Below are 23997 nucleotides of genomic sequence, written 5' to 3'. Positions count from 1 at the left end.
GAGAAAGATGTAATGAAATCAAAATAATGGGCATCAACCATGCCCAGTTTATTAAGATAAGATGCATTGTGCTTCCGATTTAGCAATTAGCATTCAAATCCTCTTTTGGCAAACGCGTAATTTAATTGGATGATCACAATAACATGCAGGTGACATTATGAAGTTACACACGATGCCAAAGCTTGTACTCCGAGAGGGATATCCGAAATCACGAAATGCCTGACATCAGAAGAAAGATAAGGAAGGTTGCGGGGGAGGGAGGGGGGGGGGCAATAATGCGAGTGCGAGGGGTAAATGTCCTTCTCTATAGGACCAGTTACATTAAACTCATATCAGTTTCATTTATAGGAGTTTGCAAATGTGACAAGTGCTGCTCTGAATCCACTCTACAGACTGTAACCTTACTGGGATTGTCATAATGACTGGCTATCGAGAGCAGAAGAGAGACGGGAGTCATATCATACGAGCAGACAGAGAGGGAGAGAGAGAGAGAGTCATCGCCATGGTCTCTGGTACATTATCGACACCTGATTCAATACATCACGTGACCCTCAAGCGAGTTATCAGCATCGACTTGTCAAGATACATACACAATGACAAGAAAGCGGCCACCTTGAGCGGGTGAAACATGGTTATCGACTTTTTCTACAAACACAGCTTTATGTCAAACATTTCCAGTCCATTTTGCCGAGACACTTTTTCAGCAGTTACGCGTAATTGCATTCTGCCAAGTAAGTAGTTCGGTGCATACGACGGACTAATCTATGAGCACTCACAAAGTCGCAAGAGGTGCTTATATCCATTGTGCACACACATCGAACCTAATTGCAAATGGATTCTGTGTATGAGTATATATGTGTTTGTTTGTTTGAATTATACACACAGGGAGCCGATAAGACATCGCCTTACCGGCCTGATCGTCATCTCTGTGATCAATTATTACGTAATTGCCGACTTCCGAACATGAATAGGTAATTCAACAGGCTGTAGACCCGGATGGTGCAATGTACAGGTAGTCGTCCTCATTATGGGGGTGGGGTGGGGAGGACTCGTGGCGGTCTTTTGGGAAGGAATGTGCGCGTCGTATGCCCTTAAAAAGTCGTAGGTTCAGCAAGTTATACGTTTCAGATTCAAGTCATCGTGCGACATAAACAGCTCCTGTATGTTTGAAATACACACACAAAAAAAAGACATCTCACATCAAAACGACAAGAAATGCTTTCACGTCTTTAAAAAAAGAAAAGAAAAGAAATAATGCGAACCATAGTGTGATACGTCCACCACCAACACCAACAATTATTAATGTCACCTTTACACACTAATTCAAAGAGGAAACAAGAGAGAGAGAAAGAGAGAGAGAGAGATAGCTTGCAAAATGGCGTTAAAACCTTTGAAGTGTCTTAAATGATGAGGGTATGCCCGTTCGACTCTTTCACATAATCATTACGACCGTCCCTCTATTATGCGTCGAATGGGGCGCCTGGTAAGTGTGTGCAACGCTTGAAGGACACACTTTCTCGATGACTTTTAATGCGATCATTATTGGTGCTCACCCCTCTATGAAGTGGTGTGGCTTCGGTGGATTGCTCTTCAAAACCTTACTACAAAATAGTAAAGGTAAAAGAAGGCATCGCGTGCGGAGAGCTACTAGGTAGAAATGGCCGAGTGCGTATATTTTTAGGTGGAGACGTGGTGGGAGAGAGCGGGGACGAAAGAGGGTTCGGACCAGGTCGAGGTGGGGTGGGGTTGGTAGGCGTGCAGATAGTGGTATGGCTGTGCTTGTTTTCTTTTCGCGCCAAATCAAATGGGGGTAAATGCGGACCAGTGTTATCATATCGCAAACTCAGTTATGACAGGGTAAACAAGCATATGACGATGAGACACGCAACAGCTGAGCAGCAATAAACGGGACGGGAGGGGGGGGGGGGGAACCTGAGTAAATGCCGTGAAATACTTGAGGGAGTCACATTGATTTTTTTTTCTTCGCTAGAATGACAGCGAAAATTAAATTAAGCTGGTGTTTATCAATTCATATTTCATTGGGATCATACAATATGGGCAAGTAAGAAGGGGAAGGACGACGGGGGAGGGGTGCAATCTGCTTAAGATGAATGTTGTAGCAGTTGTTGCTTTGGGGTTTTGTGGGATGTTTTTTAAGGAAGGAAATGACCCGGCATTTCATCGCTAGCATCAACGGAAAAAAAAAAATCATCACTTATAGAACGATCGACTGACTGAAATTTCTACTTGTGAGGGATATGGATTTCATTTTGAAACACACCTGCTACTAGTATCTGGACGGAGAGAAGGAAAAAAAAAAAACACGAAAGTAGAAGACAGAACGCTGTGATATGGTATGGGCCAGAGGACACGTCGGATGTAGTGTAGCTGCATTCTGGACATAACAAGTGTATGGCGGGGGAATGTAATAGCGTTCCGGTGTTTTTTGTTTTGTTTTGTTTTGTTTTGTTTTGTTTTTTTTATTGTAGTCTATATCGTGCAAAATAGCTGTTGGGTATACACATCGTGTGCATGGTTGTATCCTTTTAAGATTGAACCATTTTTCCTGTGCTGTTGCTGTTTTAATTTTATGCGAATTTCATGGGGGAAAAAAAAGGTGAAGAGTAAACTCTAAAAGGATGATTTTCCCTCAAAATTTTGGATTTAGTTTGATCAGTTCTCTTTTGAAGAAAATGGAATATAAAACTGTGCTTCTATTTTACGTCTAACTTTCGTCTTTTATCACAGAGACAAAGAATCAACAGTGTTTTTGTTGTTCTTTTTTCTTATCAACAGTATCACATTGTCAGGATCATCTATGAACAAAATGTCAGCGGATTAGAGAAGTACATGTATCTATCGTTTGATAACACACACGTGATTTTGCTGACAAACTGGACATGTAACTTCTTCACCCATGTATAAAGCTGACTACATTGTACGAGCTAACACGGCAATCGTATTGGAGGATATGCAAATCTTTTCCCGGCGACTTATTTCTGTACGATTTGCTCACGCATCCGATTTATCCTCCAAGAAATACAACCCTGCGATCAATTCTGGGCAAAAAGAAAAAAAAATACATCTAATGGCGTAAGAAAATCAACGACAGGTCACATCAGAAACAGAATATAACCGTGGGCGCCGTTGCATTTCGCTAAAATATTCATACGTTATTTGAATAACTGCAGTCTCAAAGGGCAAATGAAGATTTCATTCTGCGCGTTCCGTTCTTCCCAAGATCGGGATTAACTGTGGGATGTTTGTTCGCCTCTCGGATTTTTTAATGCCGACTCGAGGACTTTTTTTTTTCTAAAAGAGGAAATCGCCGATCTCCGCAGATTCGCCTCCTTCCTCTGACGAATGCAGTGTGTAATCTCCGTCCCTGCCAGACGCGTAACACTTCAAAACTATGGCCGCGGGACAAGAATAAAAGATGGGCCAAATGAAGAAAAAAAAAGCCCTCCCTCGCATCAGAGGAAGTCTGATAAGATGCAGCTCCTGTCTTCCAAATGAATCTCAAGGACTTTTCATATGATCGATTTAGGCCTTGTTCGCCAACTACCGTCGGAACAGACACCAAAATATACGAGGAATGCCGGTAGAGGAAGAATCCCCTTTGTTTACCATCAGCAGAAACTATAATATACGGGGAATGCCCGAGGAATAACCCCACTGCTTTACTATACCATACACCCTTGAACATCGTGTTTGATCATGAGGCTTTGTTTTTATTGTCCAGTGATGAAATTTGGGTGCTCTTTGCAATTTTTGTCCTGGGTCACATACACTCTGATTAAGATACATTGTCGCTTATACCGTCGAAATTTAGGCTACATGTGACACTTCATGGCCAACCAGTTTCAAATTGTGCTAAATCAGATGACTGATAAATTAATTGATTGGATTGATTTATTACCTTTAAAAACGCAAGGAAATGACATGTACAATGAGTGTGTATCACAAATATATTGGTATTATCCTTAAGGTACACGCATAAAAGAGAGAGAAAAAAAGAGGTGGTCGTCGAGGAAATCAGAGGTGTGGTCCCACTTAAAATCCTATGATAATGTCAACTTCAGTTTCCCATAGAATAATAATGTATTGTTGTAAAAATATTGTTATTTCTATTATGTTGTTATGTCATTCAGGTATTCTCCTTTGTTATACTGTTGTTAGCTTCAACAAAGTTATGATGTACTACATATATCTCCGTGCAGCGTGCAATGACTGTATAATTATCATTCTCTAATACTACATTATCCTTACTACAAATATATTGCTTCTCCCCAACGTGGAATATACAGAGTGCAAGTTTATTGCGGTTAATTGAAGGCAAATGATATACCTCGGCAGTCCAGCATGCTTTATTTTCTTTCAGTGTCCTTGGACAACGGTCTCGGGCAAGCGAGAGTAATTAGTCCCGGATTGCATACACGTTGGAGGTCATCACTAATCAGTTCTCTGGCAAAATGCGAGACAACATTTTCCATGGCATTACGCCACCATGCGCACGGCAGTCAGCCTGGTGAGCGCCCATCGGCCATCTCGCTGAACTAAGCAGGTTGAATGCAGAGCTAGAATCTGCTAAAAAGTCGGTATTACTGCATGATGTGACTCGATTGACCTTGACTCGTTGCGCCGCATAGGTTCCATCCCGTTGATCAGCGCAAACTTTGTCTCCTCTAATGACACGGTACTTTTACATCAGCCTTAGATGAGAGCATTCGGAAGAGATGTGTGTGGGCACAGGTGCTGAAGGGTGATTTGTTTGACGATTCATGCATCATTATCAGTCTAAGTACGTATTATCATTTTTACCTCTGGGGCGCCTCTGCTGGGTCGTGTGAGTTGAGGGGTCAGATCTCTCGCAGCTCACGCGTGGCACACACATCACAGATATAGATGGATGACCGGGGTAAGAGACGGGGAAACTGACAGGCTGATTCCACCCACGTTGTATTGCTTCAACCATGGAGCTACAACACACCATCAAGCCCACGACCAGGTACACGATGTATCACGTGCGAATAGGGTTAGCTCGGCAAGTGTGAAAATGATGCGAGACCTGTCTCTGATAGTGATACCCCTGAGTGGAACTCGCTAGCGCTATAAGTGGGTGGTTTGATTGGCGATTGATTCATCCCGTTGTCGGTGGCCGTGCCATGGCACGCTTCGGCAATCGCCAACCACGTACCGAGGTACGTAACGAAAGCCAGCCGACGAGCATCTAATCATGCCAGACATATACAGTCATCTCCCATTCAGTCGCAATCCAATAGGATACGTCAAAAGAGACTCCAATCAGACGACATGTGGCTTAACGTAAGAAGATTATGGCGGCCAAACTGACACGGCTCACACGAACAGTTGACATTGAAATCTTCGTTGAAGTCCTTGGCTTATCGACTGCTACAATAAATGCAATTGCCTCGGTTTCAGCACGGAATAAAAACGTGTGAGGAGGTATATATTATTGTCATGAGAGAGAACGAAATCAAAGGCAGATCCATTCTGCGCGTGTGTGATATGTAGAAGAGTGAGGGTGAAGTATTTTGGTAGATTTGTCACAAGATATAGTTCTGGGAATTCTATGAGTTCTCTTTTTGAGTTGGATTAATAAAGATTTAGCAACAAAAATACTTATATGCAGTGATAGCTGAGAACAATGGCTATTTTACAAGGATGAATTACGCAATCATCTGGAAAAAAAAACCCAATTAGACATTTATGTATCATATATACATATGTATCATATATATATATATATATATATATGATAACAAGAGAGAGAGAGAGAGAGAGAGAGAGAGAGACTATTAAGTATTATTATATAGTCTGTAAAAGTAACATTCAAGAGCATTTTAAATGGTTTATCATGAATGAATATAATAGACGATGTAATTTGGTGGCGTAGAAAGATAACCATGTTTCAATTATAATGCGTGCAACTCTCCCTACAGCTTGAATCAAGGCTATTGAAGGCGCTGCTATTGACGCGCGCCATTTTCTGTCCCATCTCCGTGCATCAACCGACCGACGTCCTAGGTGTTGCTGCCTTGATTAAAAGCGCGCCAAGACTCGATGGTAATCATATTTCCGGGATAATATTTCCAGTACCACGTCTTTCGAGGTTGGAAACAAAAGACGCGGTCTGTTTGTTCTCTGTACTCGTTGTCTGCCGAAGTTCTTGTGATTGACATTTATTGCTCAATAACTTTTAGTCAGCCAATACCGCACGACATCACGTCGGGTGCGACGATGTCCCGCGGACTTGACAACCAACCTCCAATTAACATTCTCCATTTCATCAGTTGTCATACGTCATTGTCATCTATCAGTAGGAGTTCACTTGTGCTTTTATGTGCAGCTTTTGGGTTTTTTCTTTTCTTTTTGAGGGGGTGGAGAACAGAGATGAGCAAGCAGAACCAACGGCCTTGAGATCTCGGGAGCAAAAGATCATGACTATTGAGAGTTATTAACCCTTCAAATCTCGATAACCATTAGTCACATAATATAAAGTAAAGGTTGTTGTTTATTTCTGATCTAATCTCATTCACATTTCATGCTGTGATTCTGTTGAGCTTTACTAGCCATGGGTGGATGTAAATTCATTCTAATAACATCACAGTGGGGAAGCTAGGGGGATATCTGAATGTTTGAATTGCTCATGCAAGACTGTACTATCGCCGTCACGATAATTATTCATCACCATATTATTCTGCAGAGCACAAATGACACTTAATACTCGTTTAGGTAAATGTTTGGCGCAATCTAATCCGATTGGATTGCTGTACAACTGCGGCAAACCTGCCCGCCTGCACCGCATTACAGCGGGTGCACTGATGAATGTTGATCAACACCTACTTCATCCGCAATGGTGGTAAATTGATTTCACCTTTCGGTGCTCCGTTATGCATACGCAATCGAGCTCCGGCGCATTACTCCACCTCGTTCTCTCTAAGCGGGTTCGCCATCAAGCTTATCATTACTTTTTGAAGGACACGCCAGGAGAAATCACCTCGCAATTTGGCGATCGTAATATCGGAAGCACTCTCTCGATGAATTCGGAATGTCCCGAGGGTGGAATAAGCTCATTGTGCTTTTGTGGCTAATTGTCTACACAATTTTCGTCATCGTAAAAAGAAAAAAAAAAATGCCCTATTACCTGTGGCGCCCAGTGGTATGTCTCGACGAAAGTACACATACATGTACTTGTTAGTTGTAAAATGTACACACAACCACAACAACGTACATAGCGTTGTCTATTAAGATCACTCCCTTTCTTGCACATGGTTATAGGACTGGAGCGACAATGGAACATCTAGCAGGATGTTAATTTATGAAATTTCTACAAGTGTAATATTGGCGCTCACGAGAGCGCGAGACGATGCGAGCAGTCATGGCCTTCATATGAAATATGTCAGTTTCCTGGTTGCATTGTTGCAGTGTGGGGCACAATGGAACAATTATTGGATTGATCCCCGCAGCGCTTTAATTGTGGAGCGGTAAATAACTACAGTGAGATAATAATATGGCGATAAATGAAACATTATCATTCTTGCAAAGAGACAGATGGTTAACGAAGGGGCAGGAATACGAGACTGATAAGGAGCCAACGTAATTAGGCATGTTGTTAAATCAATGTATAAATCACATGACATGTATGGTTTAATGATTACTTATGCTAACTCCAGAAGACAATCCAATCTATGAGGCATATGCCTTTAAGCACTTTCGAGTTCGCTATAGGGTACGGTAAAGTTAAAATGCAATAAGGGCCTACACTGAATCCCAGTTCTGAAATTTAGTTTTTCTTCCCAGCGCGTCTGTGTATTTCACCTAAAGACGCATTATGTTTTTATTTTTTATACGCCCAGATATCATTACTTTCACATTTGAGGCACAGAAGTTTCACTTCATCAAATATTTAAAACACGCGTGTGCATTTTTCACGACGATAACCTGTATTACTATGTACCTCTTGACTGATAAGCGCATCGAATAACGTGAGTGTACCCTGCGATCAGGTAGGTTAACAATATCAGTTTGTAATTAAGCCATGGCATTGCGCATATTTACCACATGACCTTTCTTTTTCTTCAATTGGATAGGCATTTCACACGTTTTTATTGGCAACATAATGCATACCTTTGCCAGCAATAATAATTCATAGCATTCATGCTGAAACAAAGAACGAACTTGCGTAGACCACGTGAACAGAATGGCAAATTACACTCAGAGGGACATCCACTTCATTATTGCTTTGCTTTGGATGCATTAGCACACTTTTTTTTTTTTAATTATCATCGCTAAATATTAGGCTTTTACGAACGATTTGTTGCTGCCAAGTGGATGTGCTGGAAAGCGTCATTTATAAGAATTACATGAATAATGATTTCGTGACAGATGCTTATCTCATGACTTTTTAAACTAACATGCCTGTTAGCACACAAATATTTTTTTTTTCATTTTTTTCCATTTATTTACTTATTTTTATTATTCTTTTTTTTTTGTTCACCCGCAAAGTGCAACTTTGAACTGACTTATTCCGATGGCCGGAAAGGCAGAAAGCATCTCAAGCAAACAACAATAACAACAACAAAAGAGCACAACTTTAATATTATTTCTCGTCAAGTTTGACGAACCATTCTTCTCGCTGCATATTGTGATCGAAAGATTCAAAGTGCGTTTCAGTGGAAACACATTCCATCTATACATGTGCTCAATCAGCGGAAAAGGGATTAGGGATGATGAACGAACAGAGTCGAGGGAGAGAAAAAAAAAGGTGACAACGAACAATCAGTAAAATTACACAGAATTCCCGCGTCACCCTCTTTTCATCCGTATATTTGGTGGTCAGAGAACTTGGGGAGTGCAAACAAGAAAGTCCCGGCGGACGACTTTGACTCACTGGTGCGCGGATAAGCGGGATTTCTTCAAATCACTTCGATGCGCGTCATAATCTTCCAGCGCTGGAGAGGCGAGAGTGACAGGGGGTCGAGAATAGCTGGCACTCTCCAAAATGGCTGACACTAATCCTCTACCAGAATGGTCCCACATGGACCCCCTATTCTGCGGAGGATTCTCTCTAATAACTCTTTGAGATCAGACAGAGATAGACAAAGAACAAAGATAAGATAGAGTGAGAAAAACAGAAAGGGGGGGGGGAGACAGACAAATACAAGGAGAGAGGGAAATACAATAGCGTTTCTTTTTCTGTCAAAATTCCAATTCATATAATATGTATCTCCACTCCAAAACATCATCGACTTTATATACAATATACAGTTATAGTTTGCATGAAAATACATGGTATCTAGTGGTACAATCATGAGAAGCACAAACCTTGAAAACGATCCCTGGACAAATGCCAAAATGTTAAAATATGTAATAAATTGTAATAATTATATTAATTAATTGTTGTGCTTTTTTGACAATAATTTTCATCCTCTTTCAGTAGCCAATTATCTTCACGATGATCGGTCAAAGACAAGGTTTTTATGTAGCAAAGTGTGGCACGAGCAAGCAGACAATGGAACCAGAATCCCGAGTGCGATGGGGTCGATCCCATGTATCTTTCACCGGATCCAGGGATACGCCCAACTTGGATGGGATGACCTCGGGAAATCGCGCGTCAGTATCCCACCGCCCCTTTTTTTTTCTGCCAGGCCGACGATCAGGAGGCATGATCGTCGCAAGTGTTGTTCCAAGCATGGAGGTACCTCCTTGCTTCAAGTTGTCTATCGTGTTCTGTATCTGCTGAGTTTTTCGTTCCTAGTGAAGGGCCCTTTCCCTAAACTGTTAAACGTTTTTGTTCTTGTCGTCCAGGTGTCTTTTTATCTCAAAAACTTCTCCTTGCACTTGTCTATGTTTGAGAGGAGCTCAGAAAATTATTTTCTCAATAACATTACCAACAATGCTTTTCAGCAAGTCAATTAAATCTTCGTTCTTCACTAGATCAGTCATCTCTTGACTGGCAATAGTTACTGTTTGTTTAGTACAATAGGTCTAGAGATACGCGTTGACTTAAGCATCGTGAGGATGAATAATTATACAATAATATAGGTCTAAACAAATGAGAACAGGTCCGCTGCTAACCTGGAAACACAAGAGAGCTCAGGAGAAAGTTTTGCTTCGAGAGTTTTAGTTTCAAAAGGTCAAGTTCTGGCTGAGTCTGACATAATCATATAAGGATAGTGTGTACAAATAAAAAAAAAAGTTTCAACTCAGAGTTCAACACGTGGGACTAAGAGAAGTAATGGTTTATCAAAACTCACTTGAGAGCGATATATTTTTGAATCTAAGTTTACTCCAAGCAAAATGAATATACGCATAATTTTGTCCAGGTAGGTTGAGGGGGTGTACTTGAGAGTCTGTTCAGCGTAATTGAGCAATAACGTTGAGCTACCATGGATATTTTTAGAAGCAATTTGAAATAAGTTTCAAGGAGTACAGTGTACAACACGACACTCCGTCATTACGCACGAAACACATAGATGACTAGAAACTAAAAGTGCAAAAGAACAAAAGAGTCACATGTATTGTGTAAGCCGATTATCCTGATTAATGGTGGCCACAGGGAAAGTACGACAGAGACGATTAGCTCTGCATTAGCCGGTGCTTGCAATTTATTCTACGCTTGTTAGTAGTTATTTATGAGGTTTGGTCCCAAGGATAACTTACTGTGAATAATACAACATCTATTAGGGCCACTTTCAAGTGATGCAGTCAAAATGGAAGGTGCTACATCCCTCAGAAAAATAGGACAAACTGCCTCCTCCCTAAACGTGTACGTTTGAAATTGAAAAAGAAAACCAAAACAATTACCAAAAAATCACTCCATCAATAAATACCCATTAAAACTACTTCAATACTGGGCATGTTTACGACTTTTGCGAAACTTTACCTGGGCCTTATAAGATATTAAAACATTGATATACAATAAATATGTCCTACTGTATGTGCGAATCAATGATTCAAATTTGTCTCATGATGTTTATTACCAAGACATCATGAAGAGATTTCTGCAACCAGCCCACTTTACGAAGGTTAATGAGTTGATTGCATATTGATAGAGGATCCCCATTCCATCATGAGAAATAAAGAAGACCCTCGAACTAGCTTTTAAGATGGGAAATAGAAGACTGTCGAACTCGCTTTAAAGGATAATAAAACCCACTTAAAGACACCATTCTGTGGATTGAGGGAACGGGGAATACGGCAATATCATGTAGCACACATCGGCGGAGTTTGAGAGAAATCGGGCGACCTGTTGTGAATGTGCATTTTTTTAAGTTTCGGTGCCGCCATCGCTGGATGTACTACGACATTCTGTGACGTCAGGCATGAACAACAATTTAAAGAAAATAGTAAAGAAAATGCAACATGTTTTCTAGCACAACGAAACGGCGCTTAATTAACCCGTACCTCTTTTTAGAAAGCGGGGGAATATCATTCCCAGATTAACATTCCCATTGACATTATACGTCTGTAACAAGTCAAGGGAATGTGCACTTTTCGTAAAAAATGAATTTTTATGGAATTCTCTCAATGTTTTCTTTATATCGTTGTCCACGCGTGACGTAACAAAACGTTGTAGTCTTTCTCATCCAGCATAACTTTTCAACGGATTTTCTTATTTTCGCTGATGTGATCTACTAAAGACTCGCTGTCACATCCACTCCATTTACATAAGCATTTTGGGTTTCATTTTTTTCCCCTTTAAACATTGTGCAACTGTCGCAGCTGAAAACAACGGCGAGCGCAGAAAGGAGGTGAACACTAAACAGGTGAAGCCCAGGAAATTTCCCACCGGAAAGCAAAGTGCTGTTAAAACAGTGACAGATATTCCCATGCCTGTTGGCGTCGACAATCAGAACGAATGATTTCTCATTTCTGGTCATATTATTCGGGTTGGGTTTGGGCATAAATGTACATGCACACAAAGCTGCTAGAATTTTCTCTCTCATTTTTTTTTCCACTTAAATGCCAGCATAACACGAGGTTGAAAATAAGGACGGGGTGATTCGAAGTGAGTACATTTGACGCAGATGATCATTGCTTTAGGACTCACTGCTTGTTTGGTAAATAGTATCATCTCCAGCAAAGACTGTTAAAAGTTATCCTCTTGAAATGTCCAGGGGAAGTGTGTGTTGATCACGTTATTTCTTAAATAAACGAACGTCAAAGCGACGGAGTTTTGGCATGGGAAGGGAAACCCGAAAGCCTTCGTCGCACATCGTAAACTGCGCCATTCCTCTCTACGGTTTTGAATTAAACATAAGCGATGAATCATTGAAATAAATGACGGAAACAACACCATCACATTCTAATTATTTTCGGCAGAGCTAGACGTTGATAATCAGCCAAAATTGTGGTTGAATTCCCAGGCGAGAGGCGAATCTCTGTGCGAATAATTACTAGTCACTCAAAACTCGCCGTGATTGTTGATGTTGCAATCATGGATACGTACCTCAGCAAGTATCTACTATACTATTACACGTCTAAGGTAACAGCAGCATTTCCTTTGATAGGAACTTAATAAAGCGTTCTCCTGGTGGGAATGGAATTTAATTTATGCTCAAATAAGAAAACGCCATCTTCTCGCGGAGATAATAACACTCGTATAAATCGATAAGACAGCGTTGCAGCTATACAGGAAAAAAATGACTGTCTCTGGCGGTGAATATAATCTAAGATACACAGGTAAAAAATCAACCTTGGCTGCTTCGTTTCGTGCACTGCGCGCAGAGGCGTCCAGGGGAATAACGTACTACTCATTAAAGCACTTATACTTCCGCCAAAATAAATCTAATAACACGAAAACATAACCATTCGTTTGATATGCTATTGACTACTCTATAGGCATTATTATAATAAATCATACCCCATTCATTTAACAGACACACACTAATGTAGCAGTATACTTGGTCGTCTGAAGAATAATCTTGCTCTATACATAAACTGAAATACATGTGATGAATCCAGAATCAGAATGTGTTATCATACACATACTTGCATACTTCCATAGCACGTATGAAAGCACTTTGAACATCAATACGTGATTAATAGTGTTATGAAAGAAGCGAGTATTCGCATAGGCCTATTATCAATAATCATTACAATTATCGCTACACCTGTAACCAATCTGTATCATCACGCAAAGACAACACATGTCATTTCGAGATGACCTTTTGATTAGTGATTATTGCCACAATAAAGCCCTCCCTGCTCATTAACCCCTTGCTCCCTCGCTAACCACGCCCACTACCACTCCCATACTCCCCCCACCTCCAGCCTCCCCCGTCTACCAACGTGTGCCCATCATTGCTGCTAGTAGCTTTCTATGTCGTGTGCTATTGAATCAGCTGTGGAATCCCAGTATCACACTAATACACGCATAATTTATATCATACTCGGGTACATGCAGTCCTACTTTTGCATCATCACTAGCTTTCTAGTGCAGTCTCATGTCATACTGATGGACAATTATCATGACGATGGAGGGAGATGGTAGGGGTAGGGACAAATGAAGACGGGAAAGAAGAGGTTGAGGTTGGTGATGATGATAGTTGAGTTATGTAAGTAAAGATGAAGATGGAGATGGTGAAGATTAAGTCGTGAGACTGTATTAACAAGACAAGTTGGGGAGTAGGGCCTATTACATGCACACAATTTTCATTTCGAATATGGAGATCAAAATCTTACCTCGCGCAGTCGGTCTCACTACCTTCTCAAGTATTTCCGCATAATCCAAACCTGGGAGGTACTCGTTAAAATCCTTATGGGTGACATTTAGGCGAAAATCCTGCCTCACTGTGGTGTAAACAGGGCCCGTCATAAAGACTGTGTCGCGAATGTTATTATCTCCGTCGTGGTAGAGGAAGATTCCCCTGGTCCACTCATAACGCAAAAATATTTGGCCCACGAAATTGCCGAGTTTTAGGTGAGGGGGCATAACATTGGTGAGGGTGACGTCAAACGGGGGTTGGAAGTAACCCTGGGCCTGTCCCCCAGCCGTGAGCTGGGGTACGTTCCAGTGAGCCGCGAAACGGCCGACGGGGCTCACCGCGTACTCGCACACCGGGCCGAAGAAGGCCATGACTCGGTGTTTGATGAATATGTCGGCGGCCGCAAGTTGGGCCGTGTTCGTCCAGCAGTGTGTGTCGTCGACGTGGAGGACGATCGTGTGGTTCGTGATCAAAGTCTCCTGCACTTTCTCCACGGCAATGCGCATGGCTGGCATGACCATTTGGAGGTGGTAGGGATAATGTCTGCCTTCGGGCAACCACGGCGTCTCGCTCTTGACAGAAGGCAGGGGATCCTTGGGTAGCATGACAGAGAGGTCGATCGTCTCCCCATCTGGGAGTCCTACACATTGCACCACTGAAAAATATTGCGACAACACGACTAAAGCAATCCATGCCGATATCATACACTCCCGTCTGATGATACGAACTCCAGCCATATCCATTTTCTGTACAGTGAATACAATGCAGCGCTGTAATATGACTCTTTCTGCAGCTTCTTCTATACAATCGGTACGATTCGGGTGAATTGCAGGCACAAACACTGGTCACTGCACGCTTGACCGCCCCAGTGAGAGTACCAGTGTCCGAGACCACTGGCGGCTTCTTCACACTGATGTCCGTCCGGTCGACATGTGTCGATACGGAAATAGTGCTACCGTAAACAAAGTTAGCGCGATGGTAGCATGCCTACTCGAACTTTTCCATCCGCTCAAACCACCGACTGCAGCGAGATGGGAACAAACACGCTGTGATATTCGATCCAGTGATGAGAATGGATAAAATACGATTTGGGCAGCATTGACACTCCAGGGCTGAATGATAGCAAAGCCCGGTAGATGGAAATATCCGTGTTGTGCCTGCCCAACAGAGAGCTCAGGTGGCTGAACACGCCGTGGTAGCGGTATTCACGAGTATGAGAGACAACCTTACGAGAAGAGACAGAAAGAGCGGTAGCATAGCAGTGAGAGAGAGAGAGAGGGCGAGGGGCGTATTACCACTCGTGCTAGTTGGTGTGTGTGAGCAAAGCGGTCGCGCTGTGAATGACAGCGAACTTTTATCGCCGTGCTGCTGGCTTGATACGTCGCCCGTTAAATACTGTAGAGTAAACGCTACCTACCCCACCCCCTTCTGCGGAATGCACTCATAAAATATCCGTGTTTCATCAAAACGAAAATGTTCTTAATCTCATATCACATAATCATAACTCGGGTCAGTTACCGGTATGTCTGGCCTTAACGATAACAGGGGAAATTGGGTGATAGTGGTTTGTGTGTAACAACAAAAGACAGGAAAGTGCGCGTTAATCCTGTACAAAACAAATGGACAGCGCGCGGTCCTCAAGCGTATTGGCGCTCGAGAAACAACAACAACTTCAAAGACAGCGCGTCTCAGGTGATGAGTGTCCGTGTGTTGTTGTTGTTTATCAAGCGTCTTTGATTGTGAGATCATGTTGTTGTCAAATTTTTACCTCCACGAAATAATCCTTATTACTTTAAAATCTCGTTCTTCAAAATAATCCCCTTAATCGAAAAAAAAGCTACGACTATAATTTTTGAATATTTTTAAGATAATAAAAATACCAATACCTTTGGAAATGAATGATGTTTCTAGGTGTACTGAGTTTGTACTTAGCTCTCTTTTGTATCGTCATGTAGGGTAGCCATTTTGTGTCCATTTTTATCATGCATCTTCCTATCTTGTTATCTCTACTATCTTTGGTAACAACTCGACTGCGAAGTTGAGACACAACGCACGCAGTAACATGTTGCCACGCGCAGGCGCACAGGATGCCAGCGGCACACAACGTTGAAAATGCACTCGCCGAGAACTTGCGACGATCTCGTTGCATTATCGATATCAGGTCTGCTCGCCTGCACGGTTAACCTCACCATTGATTTCCGCCCGCCTTTGATGGGATAATGATGTAAAACATCCTCATTTCTGCCATGCCCCCGTGTCATCGATCACCGAGGCACGACATGGGCCGACACTGGTGTCGGAATATATGAATACTGACTTGTGGAATCTCTCTTTACTTTCGATCTGACATCAGACGCGAATTTCGCTCCGTTGTCTGATATTGTGAGCGTTGATGTTGTTGGTGGAGTTGTTGACTTTGCAGGAGGCATTATCTGTTACACGAGAAAAATGCAAATTTACAGACGGGAGTATCTCCTATAATTTCACGCCGTGAAACCTCAAAGGACCATAGAAAGTCCTCTTCGTGGGGGCAGAATAAAATGAAGAAGAGTAAACTGTGTATCATGTCGAAATTAATAATAAACAGAAGGTGCATTCTAATTATACAGAGTGTCAAAGTGTGATCTGCTTTACTTGGCCTATCAATGTTTTCCGCGTAGTTCGTACATACACAGTGTACACGCCCGCGGAGTGACATACTCACACACACACACGCGCGCGCACACACACACACACACATATGGGAAACGAGACTTGGATGAGGATGGGACAGCAACCCCCCCCCCCCCATACACACGCAGGCACTCACATACACCCACTTTTTGCTAAAACGAATATCAATGGCTAAAAAAGAAAAATGATCGCTGATTACCCCCCCCCCCCCCCATTACGGATGGAGTTGGTGTGGCCCCTGGATCCCTCTATAAAAATACAAGCAAAACATAAAACTCTTCCGCGACCCTTAATAACATCCACACACAAGCGCACACATGCACGCACGCGCGCACACACTCAGTCGGTTGGATCACACGCTGTAGGAAGTCTGGAGAGGCGTGTCTACTGATTCGAGGGCCACGAGTGGATGTCAGCTGATCGAAATCATGGAAATTAATGGTGTCTGGTGCTCAGTAAACTTCGGGTTTCATTTCTCTACCCTGCACTTGCATGTCTGAGTGTTTCTCTTTTCTTTCGTTTTTGTTTTTGTTTTTGTTTTTGTTGTGTGCGTGTGTGTGTGTGTGCGTGTGTGGAAACCGCAATGAAAGATGGTCTGTTTCCATAAGAAATTACACTCTATAAGAGCTATGAGGTCAGCTGAAATGTCTTCAGATAAGTAAGTGGTCAAACCAGGGCTATAGAATCCTGCCGCTAAACATGAAAACTGGCACATCGTGAACGATTCTTGAAATGTCGAAATGCAAAATAGAATCTTGAATAAGATGAGAATTCAAAAAAAAAAAAATCAATGAACATCAGAACAGAGCTGGACAAATTATTGAGAAAGTAATGACTCAGTTACCTATGACGTTGGCCCTTGTGATTGGCGAGTTTCCTGCGGTCAGGTGACCGAAACCTCGTTATGGGTGGAATTCATTAAAAGCCTATCACCTGAATTGGAGAGAATATCACTATTTTAACCTTTTTTTTCCCATAACGTAAACTTTTTTATTCGACTGTTCTCAACTTACGAGACAAACTAACCAGCACACACACATACACGATTAATTCTGAATTTTCGTTGATCTGTTGCTTGATTTTCATTCATCATATTGACCACATGTTTTCTTAGTCATAACGTAAGGAAATAGCAAATACTTCAAAGATTTGCTGATACATAGAAAATGTCACTACTCTCTCATCTCTAATTGTTCCTTAATTTATGTCGCTAAGATTTGTGATTCACCTCTAGATCTCCGAAACAAATTTGATGATATTTTGACAAAATTTCTATGTCCTATCACAGATCAATAAAGATGAATCTGAATCTGATAATTGTCGGTCTGATTTGAGTATTCAACCCACGGCATCGTGTCAAATAACAGTTGTACAACAACAATGTCTGAAATTTCAGCCATCCGCTCATCTGTAGGAAATTGATATAATTATCTTGGACTTCTTCAAAGACAGGTCTGCCGTGTGACCCAGGATTTATTAAAATATGACAGATAACTATTCCAAGCAGCTGGAGGCGAACCAGTTAACAAGGCCGATCGGGGATATCCCTTCCAAAGGTAATTGAACGTTTTATTATCAGCTACACACACACATTATGGACCTACTGTAGGTCCATGCATACACACACACACACACACACACACATACACACTTGAGACGAATTTTACAATAGATATCAGACGCGTTAATAGGAAGAAGAGTCTCAATCCTTTTGACACGAATGTGCGTTCGAGCCTCACTAGGTGCCGGGATACATGTATTACTGTATCATCTCAGTAGAACACTTAAATACAGTTTGGGCAAAGGTTAAAAAGCCGGGTTTCATGGTCTATGCACAGAATGAAGAACTACTTTAAAAAGCTCAGAGCCGTGGGGGTGGCTGGTAGGGGAGCGGATAAGCCTCTTGGTAATCAAATCATTGTAGTATGCATGTGCTTGTATTGACTTGGGCAGAAAGAAACAAAATGCCAGAATGATAACCTTTGGCTCTTCGCTCACGTCTCGAACGTTTTGTTTGTTAAGGCATGTTACGCGCCGCTAGCTTCTTAGCGTGGAGGCCAATATCCGTTTTAAGTGAGGTATTCAGGATTTCCATTGGACGAAAGCGAGATCGAAATGACGCAGTTTCTACGAGTCTTCTACATACCAAAGTATTGCTGGGTACTGCTGTAGCGGTCATTGGTAGGTAAGTATCGCGCGTCGATGTCAAATGATTGTCTGACCACCGGTCAAGTAAAGTTGCGCTCTAGCACATGTCCTATCACATTTTTACGATCATTTGGTGCCGTTAAAGCTTCAGGGCTAAAACCAAATGATATCAACCAACTTCTGATCGTCACAACCATGCCGAGGCAAGTAAAAACAAATAAACAAACAAAAACAAACAAACAAAAACAAAACAGTCTTAGCTCACTCGATCACACTCGAATTCGCACTGGTCTGAAATAAGAAAATAAATTGACAGTAAAGAAAATAGATAAGTGATCAGGCTAGATTGCTAATTGCGTCGTACAAGCGAACACACACTCAAAGTCAAACAAACAAACAAACACGCACACATATATAATTCAATCCAATTTTCACATCTGCAGTGTTATCTACGGAACTGTAACAGTCACAGTTAACGGAAGATTCATCAAGTTGTTCAACCTATACGCGGACCATGAACCATCTTGGGATGAGAAAGAGAAAAAAAAAAGAGGAGCAAGAGAAAGATAAAGACAAACAAATAGAGAGAGAGAGAAGGGGGGTTTATGTATCTGCGAGGGAGCAAATTTAGTGCGGTCACTGCTCATCAGCCGGACCATATATTCCACCATCAAGGGCCGATATGGTGTTGATAGAGTGTCTCATTGACTAGAAGATGCCTATAAACATCCCTATCATAGCCCTGGGATAATGGGATGAGATGGCGTGAGTACGATGGTTAAAGACCCAATTATGTTCGGGAGCGAGCGTCCATCTCTCCCCTTCTCCGCTCAGCGGGCTTTTGTTATCAAAGTTCTCTCTCATTATCAAACTATTATGACTAGTCACGTTTTTCTCTTCTCAGGTCGACCGGTTCAAGTGGTTGTCACTTTAAAGGGAGCATCACCCTGTAGACAATTTAGAAATACCATTAACTTGTTGCTGTTGTTGTTGTTGTTCTTTCTCTCCCTCTTTCAAAAATGATCCTAGCTCCATAGATCTCATGCGCGCATCATTCTGTACTCAGTTCTCTTTATTCCACCACTTGAATCTTGTTACTTCCGGAAGGTGAGATATCCAGTTGTAATGTGAATTGTAGTGTGGGGTTAATGTTCAGCAGACTGGAAGGTGCTATACGTGATGTCCTAGCAGTGATGACAAAATTAATCGTGTTCAAGACACACAGCACAACAAGACGACGTGATGTGCTGATGCTATCTTTGTCGATCCGATCTTTTTCAAAATTGTTTTTATTACCTTGCATAATCCAAGCATTCGTAATGTGCACAAAGTCTACACCCTAACCGCCTTTGAACATTGTTGTCATTGCTTGGTGGCCATCTTTAACCAACTGGTGACCATCATTACTAAGGTACTTTTGACGCTATATACAAACAAGTTGCCGATAGCAATTACAGAGTTAATGGGGGATGGCTGGTCCACTGGTTTTTCGCTCTTGATCGGTAAACAGATTTCTCCAACACTCCAACCTTTGACCTTGACACTGTCTTTAAGACTGCCAAGTTTCGTTCAAGGTAACCATTACGTTACGTCATAATAATAATGCTACTTTTGACAGTAGTATGGTTGATGTCTGGAAGGGGGTCGAAATTCCAGAGTGTGCCAGGCGATTAAAAAAAAAGGTTAGAAGTTAGGAGACAAAGCAGTAACATTTCAAAATCCTGAAAAAATCATACATTAGCACGAGTGCAAAATAGCCGCAATGGAATTTCGTTGGTCGGCAGCATATGCCATTTTCCCGTGTTGACATTTATATCTTAAATGTCTAGACACATATGATAATGTATTTTCTTGAAATAGACATGTGATATTTCCATTTAATCCATCCAGAAGGAATCAAGCCGGGGCTCGTGATTAACATTAAGCTATAGCTGAGACCGATGAGTGCTTACCTGCAAAAATACAGCAATCAAGCTGCACGTCTATTCAAGTATTCATGGTGGCATAAATTAAGGTCTACCTAGATTCAGTAGATTTTTGTTAAGTAGGTATAATGGCGATGTCTGTTATGCAAAATCCCTGGATACCGCGAAGCGCTTAGGGAGGGAAAGGCGATGGAAAGAAGAGGGGGGGGGGGAGTGAATTGTAATCATGTATAACGGTGAGGGCGCACAAGGTTGGTTGTCGGGTACGATTATGCTAGCTGCAGGCATATACGTAATCACACTAATTCATCATTTGACTTCCCATTACCATATTGAATCGATATTAGCCCGATAGAGCTGGAGCCCGACTCGCCGAGCGGAAGCAGCGGGGATTTCTCCCCCTCTCCCGCCCTTCCACTCCGATGTGATGATATTGCCTGGTGCTATCAGGCGGAGACCGCTCAACACATGAATTACGATTCATTCGCTGTACGTTCATTAGAAAAAGTGGCTTCCTCTTTTGTCGCTCATGAGAAAATAAACTTGAATCTAGTTCAGCGACAATGATGTGGAGAAAAAAATAGTGTGAGGGAGTAGATGAGTCGAACGCCATTCTTTAATTTGATGATAATGTGGCGGCTAAATGCAGCTTTAGCCATTATTAAGAACGTTCACTCAGCAATAAAGACATAAAATGCATGAGTGTCGACAATGAAGACTGATCGAGTTTATCTCCCGTTCCCGCAGACTAATTACCTTACGCCCGCATACGTTATATTGGCTCTTGCTTCGGTCAGGAAAGAGGAATGGAATTTGTTAATGATACACGTATGAAATTTGCAATTCACTTTAAGTGACGAGCGTGTATCTCGAAAGAAGTTGGTGTGAAATTATTTTCTGAACCTAATTAACAACGTTCATTTCCTGTCCATTCTTGAATACTTGGACTTGAAGAAAATGGAGGAAAGCAGGAATGCAGTACCAGATAAGAGTTACTGAAGTGTACCCAGATTTTGAAGATTTTTTTTTTCTGTTGCTTTTCTAGATCTAAGAACGGGTGCTTTGTAAATACACGGTACATCGCAGAATACTCAATATGGCATGGCCGCGTTGTGATATAGAGCCATTCATGCAATTTTCTAGAGCTAGAAAGCAGCATGGAGCGGAATCAATAACCCGGTAGAAATTTCACAAAAAGAAACAAGTCGGACTATCAAAATGTGAGTAACAGAGAATCATACTATGCACACCATGCCCTGTCTCGTCAGTACGTCTCGTCGTGACACTTCCGAATACACAGTCAGAAAATGATATTATCATAGAGATGATGTATTCATTACTATGTGTGATAACCAACATATCTCTATGGTGCTTTCATCCTTGAACGCAAAATGAAATATATTATTTTAAAGGAAGAATATAAGTGATGTCACAATATAAGTTCGTCACGTCATTGGCTATATAGGGGGAAATGGTTTGGGTCATTTAGTATTACGGCCTATTTGGCAAGTGATTGCACTCTGTGGTCATTTATGACTCTCTTTCCCGGGATCTTGCATCCTTGGCTTGGACCAATTTGCCTCTGAGATCGGCTGGACGAATATGCGGGGAAATGTCTCGTTACGTCACCTTGCTATATGATATCAACGATGACCATTACCTCGGCTGTAAGGTCTATGCATTTCACCATCAGTGTCGGCACTGAATTCGATATGATAACGGAGATATTGATATGAGGATGATGTTTAATAAGGCATTGTTAACGACAGACATGGAAACATAATCATGACCAGGCAGACAGTCCACTGGGTAGTTTGATGATGAAGTTAATGTCTTTCTCTAACACAGGACAGTGAATGCAGACTGGAAGTAGAGAGATCAATCTCCTACCAGCATTTTCTCGCTAAGGCCACAGTACACGTAGTAGAACGAAACCACTGCCGATAATACAAATGACTCCATATGGAGAAACGAAATGTATACCCGTCGTCACAGCGTTTGGCGAGATAAGTTTCCGGCATAAGTAATGTTGCAAGCTCGACCTTTCCTTTTGCGCGTTTCAATAACCCCTTGTACATTTTGCATAGAGCGTGGGTTAGAATAATCCGTGGCGACGGTATACAGGTACACGCACTTTTCAAAGCGACTACCTGAACACGGCCGGCCTCCCTCCCTCTTCTGATTTCAAATCCGTTAGCAATACATCAGTGACTTAAATCAGATAGATTATAGATGTTTCTCTCTGGTGGCATTTAAATGCTACCACGTCCCGCTCGACTGTAGATCCTCTTCCGTCATAACGCATGGGGCTCCAAAACAGCGCCATTACAGCTCCACATGTCAAATGCCCTTATCGCCGCCATCGAACTTATGATACGTGTGTCGAGAACTATATAGTGCGCCGTGACATGAATATTCCGAGTTTGTTTCGGAGATGGTTAAAAAAAAAAACCTTCGGGGCTCATTGGTCCTGGAATGCATAAACTACAAAATGACTTCCTATCATAGATATCACAGTACTCGCATGTTTCTGGAAAGGCAGGGTCACTAAATGGACTCTGGACAAGGATGTCGGAGTAATCTATAGACACACAATCCACGCAGCATCCTTGAATCACTTGTAGATAATTAAATCCCATCCATTTACACACAAGACCAAATAAAGATAGTGAGTGAAGAAAAAAAAACCAATATTGATTGCGTAGGTTTTATTGCTGTTACGACCGTCATGGCAAATCAGTTCCTAAACCTACAGTGGAATCGTCATTAATATATAACACCTCCATGATGACGCAACCAATATGTATGTACTCAAGTAATCACCGGTAACTGCAGGATGAAAATAAATGCGCGCATGAATCTCAAAAGTTTCGGCAACCATCTTGTGCTCCGAAGAGATCTCTCAGATAATTCGGTTAAACCATCTTGTAACCAGTCTCTGAGAATAACATTGTCTCTGAGAATAACATTGTATATCTCTGAGAGTAACATTGCGAGTACTATTGTAAATGGCAATCTGCCTTTGACAATAATGGGATTAAATCCCCTCTCCCCAACTCCTTAACGAGAATAGATTGCCTTTCTATAAACCATAATGTACTCCGGATTGAGAAACAATTTTCGCTGCTATACTCAATGAATAATGTGATCCTTCGCTGCAAATGCGCACGACTTACTTTGCTTTGTACGTATTTGGGTATACTCGGTAACTACACATCCCTAAGCTATTAACTGATTATGAATGTTATTATGTCGTTAGGCAGAAAACTTGAAATGGATGTACAAGATTGTACAGAGATTGTGCCATCATCCCTTACCTTGCTTACCCTGAAGATTTACCATGAAAGCACACGATCTCAGTCTCCCGTCCCCTCCCCCTCCCTCCCCTCCTTAACAGTCTTGAGGTAGCCTTTCATTTTACTTTCATCCAGACAAATGACACTTCTGCCTGTTTTAAAATGTTCATTATTGTAAAAACACGTTTTAATAGACTGCAGGTATCAAGGAGAGTGATTCAG

General features: G+C 41.8%; 1 protein-coding gene across 1 annotated transcript in view; it reads right to left on the bottom strand.

The window, feature by feature from the left end:
- Positions 1 to 14470, bottom strand: part of LOC140238272 (atrial natriuretic peptide receptor 1-like) — a 100963-nt gene extending 86493 nt beyond the window's left edge. The window contains exon 1 of the mRNA XM_072318207.1: positions 13733 to 14470. Coding sequence (XP_072174308.1) covers positions 13733 to 14470 — 738 coding nt within the window. The remainder of the gene's footprint in view (positions 1 to 13732) is intronic.
- Between the last annotated feature and the right edge of the window lie 9527 nt (positions 14471 to 23997).

The sequence above is a fragment of the Diadema setosum genome, chromosome 14 (genome assembly GCF_964275005.1).
Source record: "Diadema setosum chromosome 14, eeDiaSeto1, whole genome shotgun sequence".
NCBI lineage: Eukaryota > Metazoa > Echinodermata > Echinoidea > Diadematoida > Diadematidae > Diadema > Diadema setosum.
This window is presented reverse-complemented; position numbering and strand designations above follow the sequence as displayed.